The following is a 14,999-nucleotide window of genomic DNA, read 5'->3' as shown; positions in this document are numbered from 1 at the left end:
ACAGGAGATGGTCAGAGACTGAAGACATGATACAGGAGATGGTCAGAGACTACAGACGTGATACAAGAGATGGTCAGAGACTGAGGACATGATACAGTAGATGGTCAGAGACTGCAGACATGATACAAGAGATGGTCAGAGACTGCGGACATGATACAGTAGATGGTCAGAGACTGCAGACATGATACAAGAGATGGTCAGAGACTGCAGACATGATACAGGAGATGCTCAAAAACTGCAGACATGATACAGTAGATGGTCAGAGACTGCAGACGTGATACAGGAGATGGTCAGAGACTGCAGACATTAGTACAGTAGATGTCAGAGACTGCAGACATGATACAGGAGATGCTCAGAGACTGCAGACATAATACAACAGATGGTCAGAGACTGCAGACATGATACAGTAGATGGTCAGAGACTGAGGACATGATACAGTAGATGGTCAGAGACTGCAGACGTGATACACGGGATGGTCAGAGACTGCAGACATGATACAGAAGACTGCCAGAGACTGCAGACATGATACAGGAGATGGTCAGAGACTGCAGACATGATACAGAAGATGGCCAAAGACTGAAGACATGATACAGGAGGAGGTCAGAGACTGCAGACATGATACAGGAGATGGTCAGAGACTGAGGACATGATACAGTAGATGATCAGAGACTGAAGACATGATACAGTAGATGGTCAGAGACTACAGACATTATACAGGAGATGGTCAGAGACTGCAGACATGATACAGGAGATGGTCAGAGACTGCAAACATGATACAGTAGATGGTCAGAGACTGCAGACATGATACAGTAGATGGTCAGAGACTGAGGACATGATACAGGAGATGGTCAGAGACTGAGGACATGATACGGTAGATGGTCAGAGACTACAGACATGATACAGTAGATGGTCAGAGACTACAGACATGATACAGGAGATGCTCAGAGGCTGAGGACATGATAGAAGATAGAAGAGCACTAGGGGGGCCAGAGAGCACAGACGAAGCAGAGAACACTAGAGGAGTTGAAGGGCACGGTGGGGGGGGGGCTGGAGAGAATTAATAGGGGGTTTGGAAAGCATTGTAGGGGGGTTGGAAGGTGCAGGGGGTGGAGAGCACTGGGGGGGGCAGGGAGCACTTGGGGGGCGAGCAGGGAAAACCATGGGGGTGGTGAGCACTGGGGGGGGGGGCAGGGAGCACTTGGGGGGGTGGGCAGGGAAAATCAGGGGGGTGGAGAGCACTGGGGGGGACAGGGAGTACTTGGGGGGCAAGCAGGGAAAATCAGGGGGGTGGAGAGCACTGGGGGGACAGGGAGCACTTGGGGGGCAAGCAGGGAAAACCATGGTGGAGAGCCCTGGGGGGGGCAGGGAGCACTTGGGGGGTGGGCAGGGAAAATCAGGGGGGTGGAGAGCACTGGCGGGGGACAGGGAGTACTTGGGGGGCGAGCAGGGAAAATCAGGGGGGTGGAGAGCACTGGGGGGACAGGGAGCACTTGGGGGCGGGCAGGGAAAACCAGGGGGTGGAGAGCACTGGGGGGGGCAGGGAGCACTTGGGGGTGGGCAGGGAAAACCAGGGGGGTGGAGAGCACTGGGAGGGGACAGGGAGCACTTGGGGGGACAGGAAGCACTAGGGTGGTGGGCAGGGAAAACCAGGGGGGTGGAGAGCACTGGGGGGGGACAGGGAGCACTTGGGGGGCGGGCAGGAAAAACCAGGGGGGTGGAGAGCACTGGGGGGACAGGGAGCACTTGGGGGGCGGGCAAGGAAAACCAGGGGGTGGAGAGCACTGGGGGGGGGCAGGGAGCACTTGGGGGGTGGGCAGGGAAAACCAGGGGGTGGAGAGCACTGGGGGGGACAGGGAGCACTTGGGGGGTGGGAGAAAGCAATGTGGGGAGCTGAAGAGCATGGGGGGGGGGCTAAAGAAAAGGGGGGGGTCAGCAAAAGAAGTTGTATAGGAGGGGGATGGGGCAGCTGCATATAGATGAATTGATCTTTGCCTATTCTTCCTGCAGGAGGGAGAGGAGGAGATCAGTTATTCAGCAGGCAGCTGCAGGAAGATTAGAGAAAGATGAATTCCTCTATATGCAGCTTCCCCATCCCCCTCCGATCCAGCACACACACTTGGGCAATGGGCACTCACCTTCTTCCTGCCGAGGCTCCGCCCCTTCTTCCCACTGAGGCCCCGCCCCCTTATTCCCGCCGCGGCTCCGCCCCCTTATTCCAGCCACTGCTCCGCCCCCCGCTAGCAGCACGGACTGAAGGAGCTGCCACTGCAGCTGCCTTCACACTGCGGGATCTGTCTGAACACACAGGCAAGACACCGGCTGACACCCCCCAGAGCGTGGCACCCGGGGCGGGCCGCCCCCCCGCCCCCCCCCATTGGTACGCCACTGCAACTCGGTAAAGGAGGAGAGCATATTTAAAAGAAGAAAAACTACCACAAGAGGACACATAGTTTTAAATTAGAGGGGCAAAGGTTTAAAAGTAATATGAGGAAGTATTACTTTACTGAGAGAGTAGTGGATGCATGGAATAACCTTCCTGCAGAAGTGGTAGCTGCAAATACAGTGAAGGAGTTTAAGCATGCATGGGATAGGCATAAGGCTATCCTTCATATAAGATAGGGCCAGGGACTATTCATAGGATTCAGATATATTGGGCAGACTAGATGGGCCAAATGGTTCTTATCTGCCGACACATTCTATGTTTCTATGTTTCTATAAAAGAAATCATAGAGGCAATAGATGGTCATAAAATGAGAGATTTTATTTTATTTTAGTTTCTAGGTGGAGAAGTTTTTGATGGTCTGAGATGAGGGACTATAAGTATAAATCTTACATGTAATGGGAGTGATGGGGCTGTGCATGAACATCTCCATATCAGCCATCTCAAATCCTAAGCCCATATATATTAAGAATAGAGAAAGAGGAAAAGAAAAAGAAAAAACAGAGGGAAAAAGGGGGGAGGTGGTTTGGGAAGAAGGAAGGGAAAAGGTGAGGGTATATACTCACTGATAGGAGAAGGGTTGAGGCCCCCAAAGGAGAACTGGGAGTGAACTGATGGGAAAAAAACATGAGAGGATGGCAGCAAAGGACACTTGTCAGTAAAGCCTCATGTTTTAAAAGCTGTACTATATGCCTACTGAAATACTAAGTTTAGTAAATCTCTGGAGCTGTGATATAATCTTCTTGTGGCATTGTGGTTACATATTTAATCATTGCCTCCACGCTACATCTAAAATCACATACAGATGGAACACTCTGACACACCATTAGAACCGTCATTAAAGATTCATTTTATTCAAGAGGAGTATTCAGGGCACCATCTGCATATTGCTATGTGAATTTTAATAGCAATAAATATTGATTGAGAATCTTCAAACCTTTCACTTGTTTATTCACAAAGCATATGCAAAATCATATTGAGATAATCTATGTTCTAATGTTTGCACATGTTTCTTTAAAAGTGTAGATTTCTTTCTAAACATATCTTAGATATCTAGACACGATGCGATACGTATTGCTTTTTCTCCATAAAAAGTGAGTGATTGAAATCTGCTATCACAGAGCCCAAAGGAAAGCCCTGCACAATCCAATTGTTTCCTGACTATCAGAAATAAATCTTGATTTAGGCTCATCATTGGAGGAGATTGGGCTCTGCATTACAACTCTTAGATTACATAGAAGTTATGTTAGGATTACCTATACACTACAGAAACAATTAATCAATGGAAAGCATTCTTTGGCTAAAGTGTAACCACCAGCCAAATATGACAGGGATAGCTATTCTGAGTTGGACAAATAGTGAGCCTTAGGTGGACAATTATTTAATAGAATATATTCTATTAAATAGATGGTCCTGCACTGATCTTAGGGCCCATTCACACCACAGTATAAATGTTATCGTGTGCATAACACGTGCACTGGCGTATGTGTTGTGCTGAGCTGCAATGCATTGTTATTCATGCTCTCTATGTACTGTTATGCACCGGAGCATGTTGTGATGAGTTACAGAGCATTGGAACACACTGTGCAAAAATGCAACATGTCCTACACAGTGCATTAGTGTGAACTGAAGCAATAGGACATAAAGTAAGTTTACTTGCTCTTGCATTGTGTCTGCATTGATCAATGCAGCCCAATGCTGCTGGTGTAAATGGGCCCCCTACTGTTTCAAGATTAAGCCTGTGGAATAGTTATTTCCACTATGAATATTGTCGGCTCACACTGCTATCTCTGATGTGTTTATATCCCTGCTTTTTCATGAGTCTGTTGAGACCCCTATTATTTTGCCATGAGGGAAAACCAAGCAACCTTCCTTGGCAAACAACCCCCCCCCGCACACGCACACACTTTTGGGAACCTTCACAGGAACAGATTGGCACTATGATTCCAAGGACACAAGTGATGCAATAGATAAAAAAAGCTGCTTTTTGCACAAACTCAGTGGGATCAGTCCCCTAAACCTCCTGCTTCCTAATTACAGTCCTTTTGATTAGGCTAGAATAGTATGCATGCTGTAACGGTATTCTTACTACAACAGATAGCAATCAGAAGCTGGATAGTTCCAGAACCTTGAATATTCTGAACCTAGACAACAATAAAAAGTCACATCTGTTACAGCACCATGTCAAAAGGGAATGCAAATATATCCTGATGGAGCAATGATGGACATCAAAGGGAAGACCAAACTCTGTAATGTGTTCTGAATTCTTTGTCAGGCATTGAAATGCAATTTTGTTTTATTTGTGATTAAAGGGATACGGATGTTAGATGGAGTTGTTACTGATGCCATTGAAGCCAGCTCCATTGGATTTAATCCTCAGCATGTAGATATTTACAGTGCCAGTTGGGGACCAAATGATGATGGAAAAACAGTAGAAGGCCCTGGAAGATTAGCAGAAAAGGCCTTTGAGTATGGCATCAAACAGGTGAGCCTTAAGATACTGTAAAGTAATAAAAGTCTTTCATTCACATTTAACAAAAGTGCTGTCTGTGATAACAAATCAAAATCTGTCTGGCATGTATTCAGTGCAGGGTAAAAAAAAAATGAACTACATCTAATTGGTTGCAAAAGTCAACAAACTTTTCATACATGCGACCCACCGTATTGATAAAGTGAAGATATATCCAAGTTTTGTGAATGTTCACTGAAAATAAGATTATCTATCCTTCAGTCATTGATTAATTTATTTGCCATCCTCTGAACTGTCCCCAAAACATCTGTTTCCTTTTTCACAATATGGTGCCTAAAACTGGACCCCACTTTCTGGCTATATCATTACAAGGAACTTCCAAAAGGCATGATTATATTAGCATCATTTGTTCTATCTCCTTTTGAATGCATTCCAGGACTTCTTTTTTTGTTTGTTTTTTTTGGCAGCTGCCACTTGGCATTCAGCTATGCTACTAAGCGTTCGTCAGCCACTAATTCCGAGTCGATTTCTAGCTCTACTATGACACATTTTGTTCTATTTATTTTATTCTAATGATGTACAGTAGTGAGTACACCCCTCACATTTTTGTAAATATTTTATTATAACTTTTCATGTGACAACACTGAAGAAATTACACTTTGCTACAATGTAAATTAGTGAGTGTACAGCTTATATAACAGTGTAAATTTGTTTTCCCCTCAAAATTACTCAACACAAGCCATCAATGTCTAAACTGAGCTAAGCAACAAAAGTGAGTATACCCCTAAGTAAAAATGTCAAAATTGGGCCCAAAGTGTCAATATTTTGTGTGGCCATCATTATTTTCCAGCACTGCCCTAACCCTCTTGGGCATTGAGTTCACCAGAGCTTCACAGGTTGCCACTAGAGTCCTCTTCCACTCCTCTGTGATGACATCACAGAGCTAGTGGATGTTAGAGACCTTGCAATCCTCCACCTTCCATTTGAGGATTCCCCACAGATGCTCAATAGGGTTTAGGTCTGGAGACATGTTTGGCCAGTCCATCACCTTTACCCTCAGCTTCTTTAGCAAGGCAGTGGTCATCTTGGAGGTGTGTTTGGGGTCGTTATCATGTTAGAATACTGCCCTGCAGCCAACTCTCCGAAGGGAGGGGATCATGTTCTGCTTCAGTATGTCACAGTACATGTTGGCATTTATGGTTTCCCTTAATAAACTGTAGCTTCCCAGTGCCGGCAGCACTCAGGCAGCCCAAGACCTTGACACTTCCACCACCATACAAGACTCTGGTCCGGCCACATCTGGAGTATGCTGTCCAGTTCTGGGCACCGGTCCTCAGGAAGGATGTGCTGGAACTGGAGAAAGTCCAGAGAAGGGCAACAAAAATGATTAGGGGAATGGAGGACATCAGCTATGAGGATAGGCTACAAGCACTGAACCTATTCTCTCTGGAGAAGAGACGATTGAGGGGGGATATGATATCAATGTACAAATACTGTACTGGCGACCCTAGCATAAGGAACAAACTATTCAGAGAAAGGAGATACAATAAGACACGTGGCCACTCACTAAAACTAGAGGAAAGGCGGTTTAACCTTAAAGTGCGTAAGGGGTTCTTCACTGTAAGAGCGGTAAGGATGTGGAATTCTCTTCCACAAGCAGTCGTATCAGCAGGGAGCATTGATAGTTTCAAAAAACTAGTAGATGGGCACCTTAGAGACCACAACATACAGGGGTATACGATGTACGGTTAAAAGCAAACACACACATCATAGGTTGAACTGGATGGACTGATGTCTTTTTTCAACCTCACTAACTATGTAACTATGTAAAATGCTTGACTGTAGGTAAGACACACTTGACTTTGTACTCCTCACCTGGTTTCTGACACACACGCTTGACACCATCTCAACCAAATAAGTTTATCTTGGCCTCATCAGACCACAGGACATGGTTCCAGTAATCCATGTCCTTAGTCTGCTTGTCTTTAGCAAACAGTTTGCTGGCTTTTTTGTGCATCATCTTTAGAGGAGGCTTCCTTCTGGGGCAACAGCTATGCAGACCAATGTGATGCAGTGTGCAGCTTATGGTCTGAGCACTGACAGGCTGACCCCCACCCCTTCAACCTCTGCAGCAATGCTGACAGCACTCATACATCTATTTCCCAAAAACAACCTCTGGATATGACGCTGAGCACATGCACTTAACCTCTTTGGTCAACCATGGCAAGGCCTGTTCTGAGTGGAACCTGTCCTGTTAAGCCATTGTATGGTGTTGGCCACCATGCTGCAACTCAGTTTCAGGGTCTTAACATTCTTCTTATAGCCTAGGCCATCTTTATGAAGAGCAACAATTCTTTTTTTCAGATCCTCAGAGAGTTCTTTGCCATGAGGTGTCATGTTGAACTTCCAGTGACCAGTATGAGAGAGTGAGAGCAATAACACCAAATTTAACACATCTGCTCCCCATTCACACCTGAGACCTTGTAACACTAATGAGTCACATGACACCGGGGAGGGAAAATGGCTAATTGGGCCCAATTTGGACATTTTCACTTACGGGTTTATTTACTTTTGTTGACAGCGGTTTGGACATTAATAGCTGTGTGTTGAGTTATTTTGAGGGGACAGCAGATTTACCTTGTTATACAAGCTGTACACTCAATACTTTAAATTGTAGCAAAGTGTCGTTTCTTCAGTGTTGTCACATGAAAAGGTATAATAAAATATTTACAAAAATGTGAGAGGTTCCCTCACATTTGTGAGATACTGTAGTTCTCTTGGTCTAGTTCAGGGTTTCCCAACCAGGGTTCCATGAAACACTAATGTTTCTCTAGAGGTTGCTAAGGGTTCCTTGAGAAATTAACAATTTCTGCCTATCAGATAAGTTCCCACTGACACCATTGATATTTTTAGATATCTGCAAGGGGATAATTCTTCCCAATAATCACAAATGTAAGGAACATTCTTCCCACTGACCATCACACTAATGTATTATGAGTTGTAGATACCGTGTTTCCCCGAAAATAAGCTCTGGTCTTACATTAATTTTGGCACCAAAAGACACAGTAGGGCTTATTTTCAGGGTAGGTCTTATAATGTTCTGTCCTGTCCCTCTCTGCCCTCCCTGTGTGCCAAGAATCCAGTGTGAACCTAGTTTAGTGTATATAAAATCCTAGGATGCACTTTATTAGTGCTATATATGTCCAGTGTGTGTTTTTGTAATACAATAGTGTAAAATACCTTCATTACATCACTGCTGTGTCTCCCACTGTCTCCTGTCTTTCTCCTCTCATACCATGGCTGTCAGAGGGGGATCTCAGCCCCTCCCCTCTGCAGTTTATACAGAAGCGCAGGGTAGATTAGATTACAATAGTGTGAAATACCTTCTTCATCTGAGCTCAGCTTATCTGCCGCCCTCTTCTCCCCCGCTGACAGCTGGGGGTCACGGAAGGGCCGATGTATCAAAGGTATTTCCCACAATTCTAATCGAATACCGGCGATTCTGTGTTACACTGCAGAGGGGAGGGGCTGAGGTACCCCTCTGACAGCTACCGGTATGAGAGGAGTAAGACAGAATCAGCTGAGAGCAGAGCGGCCATGCAAGGAATGTATTTCACAGTATTATATTACAAAAACACACATTGGACATTATTTAAAACACTAATAAAGTGCATCCTAGGATTTTTCATACACTAAACTAGGGCTTATTTTCAGGGTAGGGCTTATATTGCAGCCCTCCCCAAAAATAACACTAGGTCTTACTTTCAGGGTAGGTCTTACTTTCGGGGAAACACGGTATAGTCATTTTTGGAGGCGTTCCCTGAGTGTTTCAAAGATTTTATTGAGGTTTAACATGTACAAATAATCAAGGTAAAACATGATTTTACAGAAAAGCATAACTATACAAGACAATATCGAGTAAGGTATTCAGGTTTATACATTCGATAAGTCGAGTAGCAAGGCATTAAATGTCAGCTAACATGTAGAAAAAAAAAACCCACTAAGCATCATTAATCAGATATATAAAGCTAGGTGGTTACCCTGAATACTGTTTACATAAGTCTAAAATTAACCTTATGAGTAAGAGGTGTGGGGGGAGGGAGGGAAGCTGGTTGGAAAAGAGATAGCGATAGTGCTGAGCATTTTGTAGTCAGGCAATATTATATGTGTTTAATGAGGGTGTGTGTATTAAGGTTGGGCTCTAAAGAGAAGGAGGGGTAAGTGAGGAGATCTTGTTCAGAATGATGGGGTTAGGGAGTATCACCGAAACCTGTACCCCCTTTTCTTTTTTCCTTTTTTTCCTTCTTTCTTCCTCGCTTCCCTTTAGTTTCACCCTCCTTCTTTCTCTATTCCCAAGGTTCAGGCTCCTATTGATTCCTACTATTGGTAATGTTCATTAATCTGGTGAATTCCGCCGATTCTACGAAATGTAGCCAACAGGCCCATATTTTGCAGAAAGAAGCAGGCATCTCCATAGTCTGATGGGTTAGTTCCTCCATTTCAGTGATTTTCTGTACTTGCTGAAGCCACTTAACAGTCATAGGTGGAGTTGTTTTCCACCAGCGCATGGCGATACATAATTTTGCTGCATTGATTAGGTGGAGGACCAGAGACTTTTTATAAGTCAACTGAGGTATGGATGTTTGGTGCAGGAGAAATTGAGCAGATGTGTAGTCTGGGGAGTAGGTTGTGATGCTAAAAACAAGTCGGTGGACTTCTGTCCAGAAGGGTTGTATTGCTTGGCATTCCCACCAGATATGTAGTAATGTTTCGAGTTCTGTGTTACAACGCCAGCAATTAGGTGTTACGTTGAGGTAGAATTTGTGAGTTTTTTTCTGGGGTTCTCTACCATCTTGAGCACGGTTTAAATCAGTTTTCTTGGGTTGAAACATTTGTTGAACTTTTGTGGATATGCGTGTATACACGCTCCCAATCCTCTGCTGCGAGATCCATGACGATATCTCCCTCCCACTGCTGACTAACCTTGTTCATTTTGGGATCTCATTCGGTGAACATGAGTGTATATAAGTCCGAGGTCAAATGTCTTTGGGGCTCAGTTCTAGATCATAGTGCTTTGAAAGGTGTGCGGTCTCTGCTACAAGCTGTATGTGAGCCAGAACTGGACAAGAAGTGTCTAATTTGTAGATAAGTACAAAAGTGATAGGGATAAGGCATTATGCGTTAAAATGATGCCCTTATTATAGAACTTTTCTGCTCTTTGGGTGTGTCTGTTTCGGGGTTGTCAATAAAATGTTTGCGAGAGACTCAGGGTTTTGTTTAATCAGGGTTAAAGGGTGTTAGAGGGCCCAGGGAGGATGAGAGGTTGAGCTTCCTACATGCTGCCTGGAAGACCTGGAGCATGGAACCTAATAAAGGATGCTTAGCGCTATCTTTCGGAATCATGTTGGGTCTAATCCATGGGAGGTTGCGTATCAGGATCGGAGAGAGAACGAGTCTTTCAATTTCACCCATGCCTTGGTCCCATCCAAAGGGGAAATTGTTCTTGCATTGTAACACTGTATTTTTTGGGAGGTTCACGTTGAATGCAAAGGATTTGGAAAAAATATTTTTTAAATTTGACATATTTTTAAACAGGGGGAAATATTTTAGCAGATTGGGAATAGTAATGATGGGATTAGTAAGGAATAATATGATATCATCTGCATAAACCACTAGTTTATGGGAGTGTCCCACTACATTGATGCCCCTGATACCTGGATTTTGTCTTATTCTACAAAGCATGGGTTCTAGAGTGAGGACAAAGATGAGGGGAGAGAGGGGGCATCCCTGGCACGTACCATTCGAGATGGAGAAGGCATTTGATAGATGACCATTGACCCAGATTTTTGCTGTTGGATTGGAATATAATGCCAAAATGAAATGCAGAATGTGACTCCGGATGCCCATTGCTTTGAGAGCTTCTGCCATGAAGCCCCAGGCCACTTTTTTCGAACGCCTTCTCTGCATGGAGTGATAGAAGGAAGCAAGGCTGGTCAGAAGAGGATTGCCAGTTATGTACTGTATGTTAATCACTTACATGGTGTTGTCCCTTGCTTCATGTCCTGGGATAAACCCTACTTGATCTAAAGCTATTCGTTACGGAAGTAAGGGAAGCAAACCATTGGCGAAAATGTTTGCGTAAACTTTGACATCAATATTAGAAAGTGAGATCGGCCTATAGTTGGAGACAATGGAGGGGTCTTTATCTGGTTTTGGTATTACTGTTATGTGTGCTTACAAGACATCTGGATTGGGAGGAGATGAGATGGAAAGGGAATTAAACAATCTAAAGAAGTGAGGGAGTAAGGTGTCTTCAAAGGTTTTATAGTAGGCCAATGGTAGCCAGTCTGGGCCTGGGCTTTTCCCTGGCTTAAGCTGTTTTAGAGCATTAATGGTTTCTTCTAGGGAAATTAGGCGTTCCATTTCAGAAGCTTTAGATGAGGTGATGGGTTTAGGGATTTAATGATGCAGGAAATTGGTTATCATTTTGTGTCTCACAATTTCGTCACTGTGTATGTTTGAGGAGGGTAGATTGTATAATTTAATATTGGACAAATTGGTCAGTGATACCATCTGTGGTGTTAAGTTTGCATCCTGAGGTGTAAGTAATCATATGTACTGTTGACACTGCCTTTTTGACCTGAAGAGCTCTAGCTAATAATTTCCCGGAGTAATTTCCAAATTCATAGAATAACCTATGTGTTAAGGCAAATTTGTGTATGGTCACTTTCCCTATTTCCTCTAGTAATTCTTTTGTAGCTTGTACCAGGCTTTGTAGGGTTTGAGTGGCTAGAGATTTTTTGTGAGCTTTCTCCTGAGAGTGAATTCGGGCCGAAAGAGCGTTAATACGGGCTTGTTTATCTTTCCAATGTTTGGAAGCTATAGAGATAAATTCTCCTCTAACAACGCATTTAGGTGCAGCCCATTGTGTCATTTGAGATAGTTCTGAGGATTCATTTTCCAGGAAATATTTTTTCAGGCGTGTTTTTATCATCGTTAATGTAGCGGGATCAATTAGGAGAGAGTTTTCAGGCACCAAATCGGGGGTCTTCTAACCCTATCTGGGAAAGAGAGGGTCACAGAGATTGGATTATGGTCTGAGAGGAACATAGGGTCGATGGATGTATTGAGTAGAAGTGGGAGATCATTCTGAGTGAGAAAGAAATAGTCTATCCTTGTGTATCTGTTGTGCGGAGTTGAGAAAAAGGTAAAATCTCAAGAAGTCAATTTCTTAGTAGCTCTTTAATTGCTCGTAGGGCTCTAGGGGGTAGAGAAGAGGATCCAGAGGAGGTGTCCTAAGCAGAGGGTGAGGGCCAAGGTAAAGTCCCCTCCCAGGATCAGCATTCTGGCTGGAAGGATGTCAGGAGCTGTGGCACGGAAGAAGGGAACTTGTTGAACATTTGGCACATAAATATTAGCTAAAGTGATCAGTCTCCCGTGAATTTCTCCTTTGAGAAATAAGTTGCATCCATTCGCATCATTAAAAGTATCGCTGATTTGTAGAGGGCAGTTTTTAGAGATAAGAGTGGAGACTCCCTTGGATCCGGCGGCGGTATTGGAAGCAGGAAAAACACTGGGATAGAACGTGTTATGAAGTTTGGGAACGGTGTCTCAAAAGTCAGCTTTAGCTTTGTGTAAGGAAAATAGAAGCTTGGAACAGGCGTTCCCTGAGACTGGAAAGTTATTTCAAGGGTTCCGCCTTGTTGAAAAGGTTAAGAAAGGCTTTTCTAGTGCAAAATCCTACATTTTTCAAAACAAACTTTAATTTGTCATTCTTATAAATAGAATAGAAACATTTTGAATACACAAATATAATTTTATGACCAACCTTAAAAGTGTATGTCAAGATACTTTTTTTTTAGTTTTGGATAGAGTGGGGAACAATGAGAACTACTATCTGTTTTTTACTGCTTTCAGGGCTCAGTTAGAGACTTTCCTTCTGTTTTCTTAACAATGATTTACCAGAAAAAACATAAGGGCAAATCTTCAAGAGCAACACATAGAGACATAAAATGCTTCCTAAGTAAAATCAGTGGCATCTCCAGCTTTCATATTTAGGGGGGGCACATGGGGGGACAGGGACAAAGGTAGGGGGGCCAACAATAAAATGCAATTAGCCATCCACTCATTACAGAGGCTCCATCATAGCCTTGTACAACAATGGGCATCAAATGCATAAACATGAAATATTGAACAATTTGTCAGGAATATTTCATGTTCATGCCTTTGATGTCCATTGTCAAGAATATTTCATGTTTATCTGTTTGATGCCCATTGTTAGTAATATTTCATGTTCATGCGTTTGATGCCCATTGTCAGAAATATTTCATGTTTATGTGTTTGATGCCCATTGTTAGGAATATTTCATGTATATGCGTTTTATGCCCATTGTCAGGAATATTTCATGTTTATGTGTTTCATGCCCATTGCATCAAATACATAAATATGAAATATTCCTGACAATGGGCATCAAACCCATGAGCATGAAATATTCCTAACAATGGGCATCAAACGCATAAACATGAAATATTCCTGACAATTGGCATCAAACACATAAACATAAAATATTCCTAACAATGGGCATCAAACACATAAACATGAAATATTTCTGACAATGGGCATCAAACGCATGAACATGAAATATTACTAACAATGGGCATCAAACAGATAGACATGAAATATTCTTGACAATGGACATCAAAGGCATGAACATGAAATATTCCTAACAATGGGTATCAAATGCATAAACATGAAATATTCCTGACAATGGGCATCAAACGCATAAACATGAAACATTCCTAAAAAAATTTCAGGAATAATTCATGTATGCATTTAATGCCCATTGTTAGAAATATGTAATGTTTATGCATTTGATGCCCATTGTGTAACGCTTCTGCGTTTCTTATATGGTGTGGATTTTCAGCTGCAGAAATAGTTCCACGTCAGTAGCCATGTAAGAGATATGCTGAGATACCATTCCCAACCTCAATGACTCATCATGTGTGGAAGGTCTTATTTCAGCCAGTAAATACACACAATTAGCAAGCTGGTTCCTAGAATGACTTTATGTATGTGGTAACACAATGATGAAGGTTGAGGGATAGGTTGAGTGGAGGTGGTAGGTGATAGACACTTGAAGGTGAGACAGTAGCAGATGGATGCAGGAAGGTTTAGCAATGTTGTATGGTAGCAGATGACAGAATAGCAGGTGGACATACAAAAGAGATCAACCCAGTGCAGAAAAGTAGCAGTAGTCTCAAGAGCTAGCAATCTAGTTATGCAGATGTGATAAACAGTCCTTACTATGCAGAGCTAGATAGTGTAAGCTTAGTATAAGTTTATAGAGAATTCCCCTGCGAGGTACTTAGCACTATTAGCGATACAGCCGAAGGGTGGTTCAGGAGAGGCGGATGATCCAGTAGCGGGATACAGGGATCAGCGCGGTGAGGTTCCGTCAGCGAGGTAAGCTTGCAAGCATGGAAGCTTCAAGCAAGGTTAGTATCCAGGTAAGGGTGTTTGAACGAACACATGTGAGTGAGAACCGACGCCTTAAATAGCCATCTAGTCCGGCGCTGAGTGATGACAGCTCCAGTCTTAAAGGTGTATGCGCACCTTTCCAAAAGTAAATGGTGGGGCGCATACACTTGTGGAAAGTGTAATTTAGGGTACCAAAGGTACCGGAACATTACACATTGTCAAGAAACAATGGGCATAAAACGCATAAGTATGAATTATTCCTGGCAGAATTTTACAGCTGGAACAAACTTACTTATTATACATGTTCAGCTGTAAAATTCTGTCAGAGTGTCAGTTCACATTGTCCTTTGCAGGGGTGTCAGGGTGGTATGTGCAGTGGGCTCACTGCAACTCACTCGCCACCTCTAAAATGGATGACTCGGGCCTGCTCTTCCTGTCCTGTACTCTGGCTTCTCTGCTGTCCGTGGCATGTGCTCTGTAGGGCTGGGCTGGCTGGTGGTTGGTGCACTCACTGCACATACTGCGACAGCGCAGGCGTGCGCACTCTCCCTCTGCCGCATGACGTCACGCCACCACCACGCCTCCAACAGGAATGCCCTCCCTACGCTGGCC

The 14,999-nt window shown here is 43.6% G+C and overlaps 1 protein-coding gene across 1 annotated transcript in view; it reads left to right on the top strand.

Moving 5' to 3' along the window:
- PCSK1 (proprotein convertase subtilisin/kexin type 1) overlaps nt 1-14,999 on the top strand; it is an 89,887-nt gene that overhangs the window by 49,145 nt on the left and 25,743 nt on the right. Inside the window, exon 7 of the mRNA XM_082257717.1 lies at nt 4,753-4,925. Within this exon, the coding sequence (XP_082113843.1) occupies nt 4,753-4,925 (173 nt within the window). The remainder of the gene's footprint in view (nt 1-4,752; nt 4,926-14,999) is intronic.

Source organism: Pelophylax lessonae, assembly GCF_965119305.1.
Source record: "Pelophylax lessonae genome assembly, chromosome: 1".
In the NCBI taxonomy this organism is placed as follows: domain Eukaryota; kingdom Metazoa; phylum Chordata; class Amphibia; order Anura; family Ranidae; genus Pelophylax; species Pelophylax lessonae.
The sequence above is the reverse complement of the archived record's forward strand: the minus strand, read 5'-3'. Positions and strand labels throughout refer to the sequence as shown.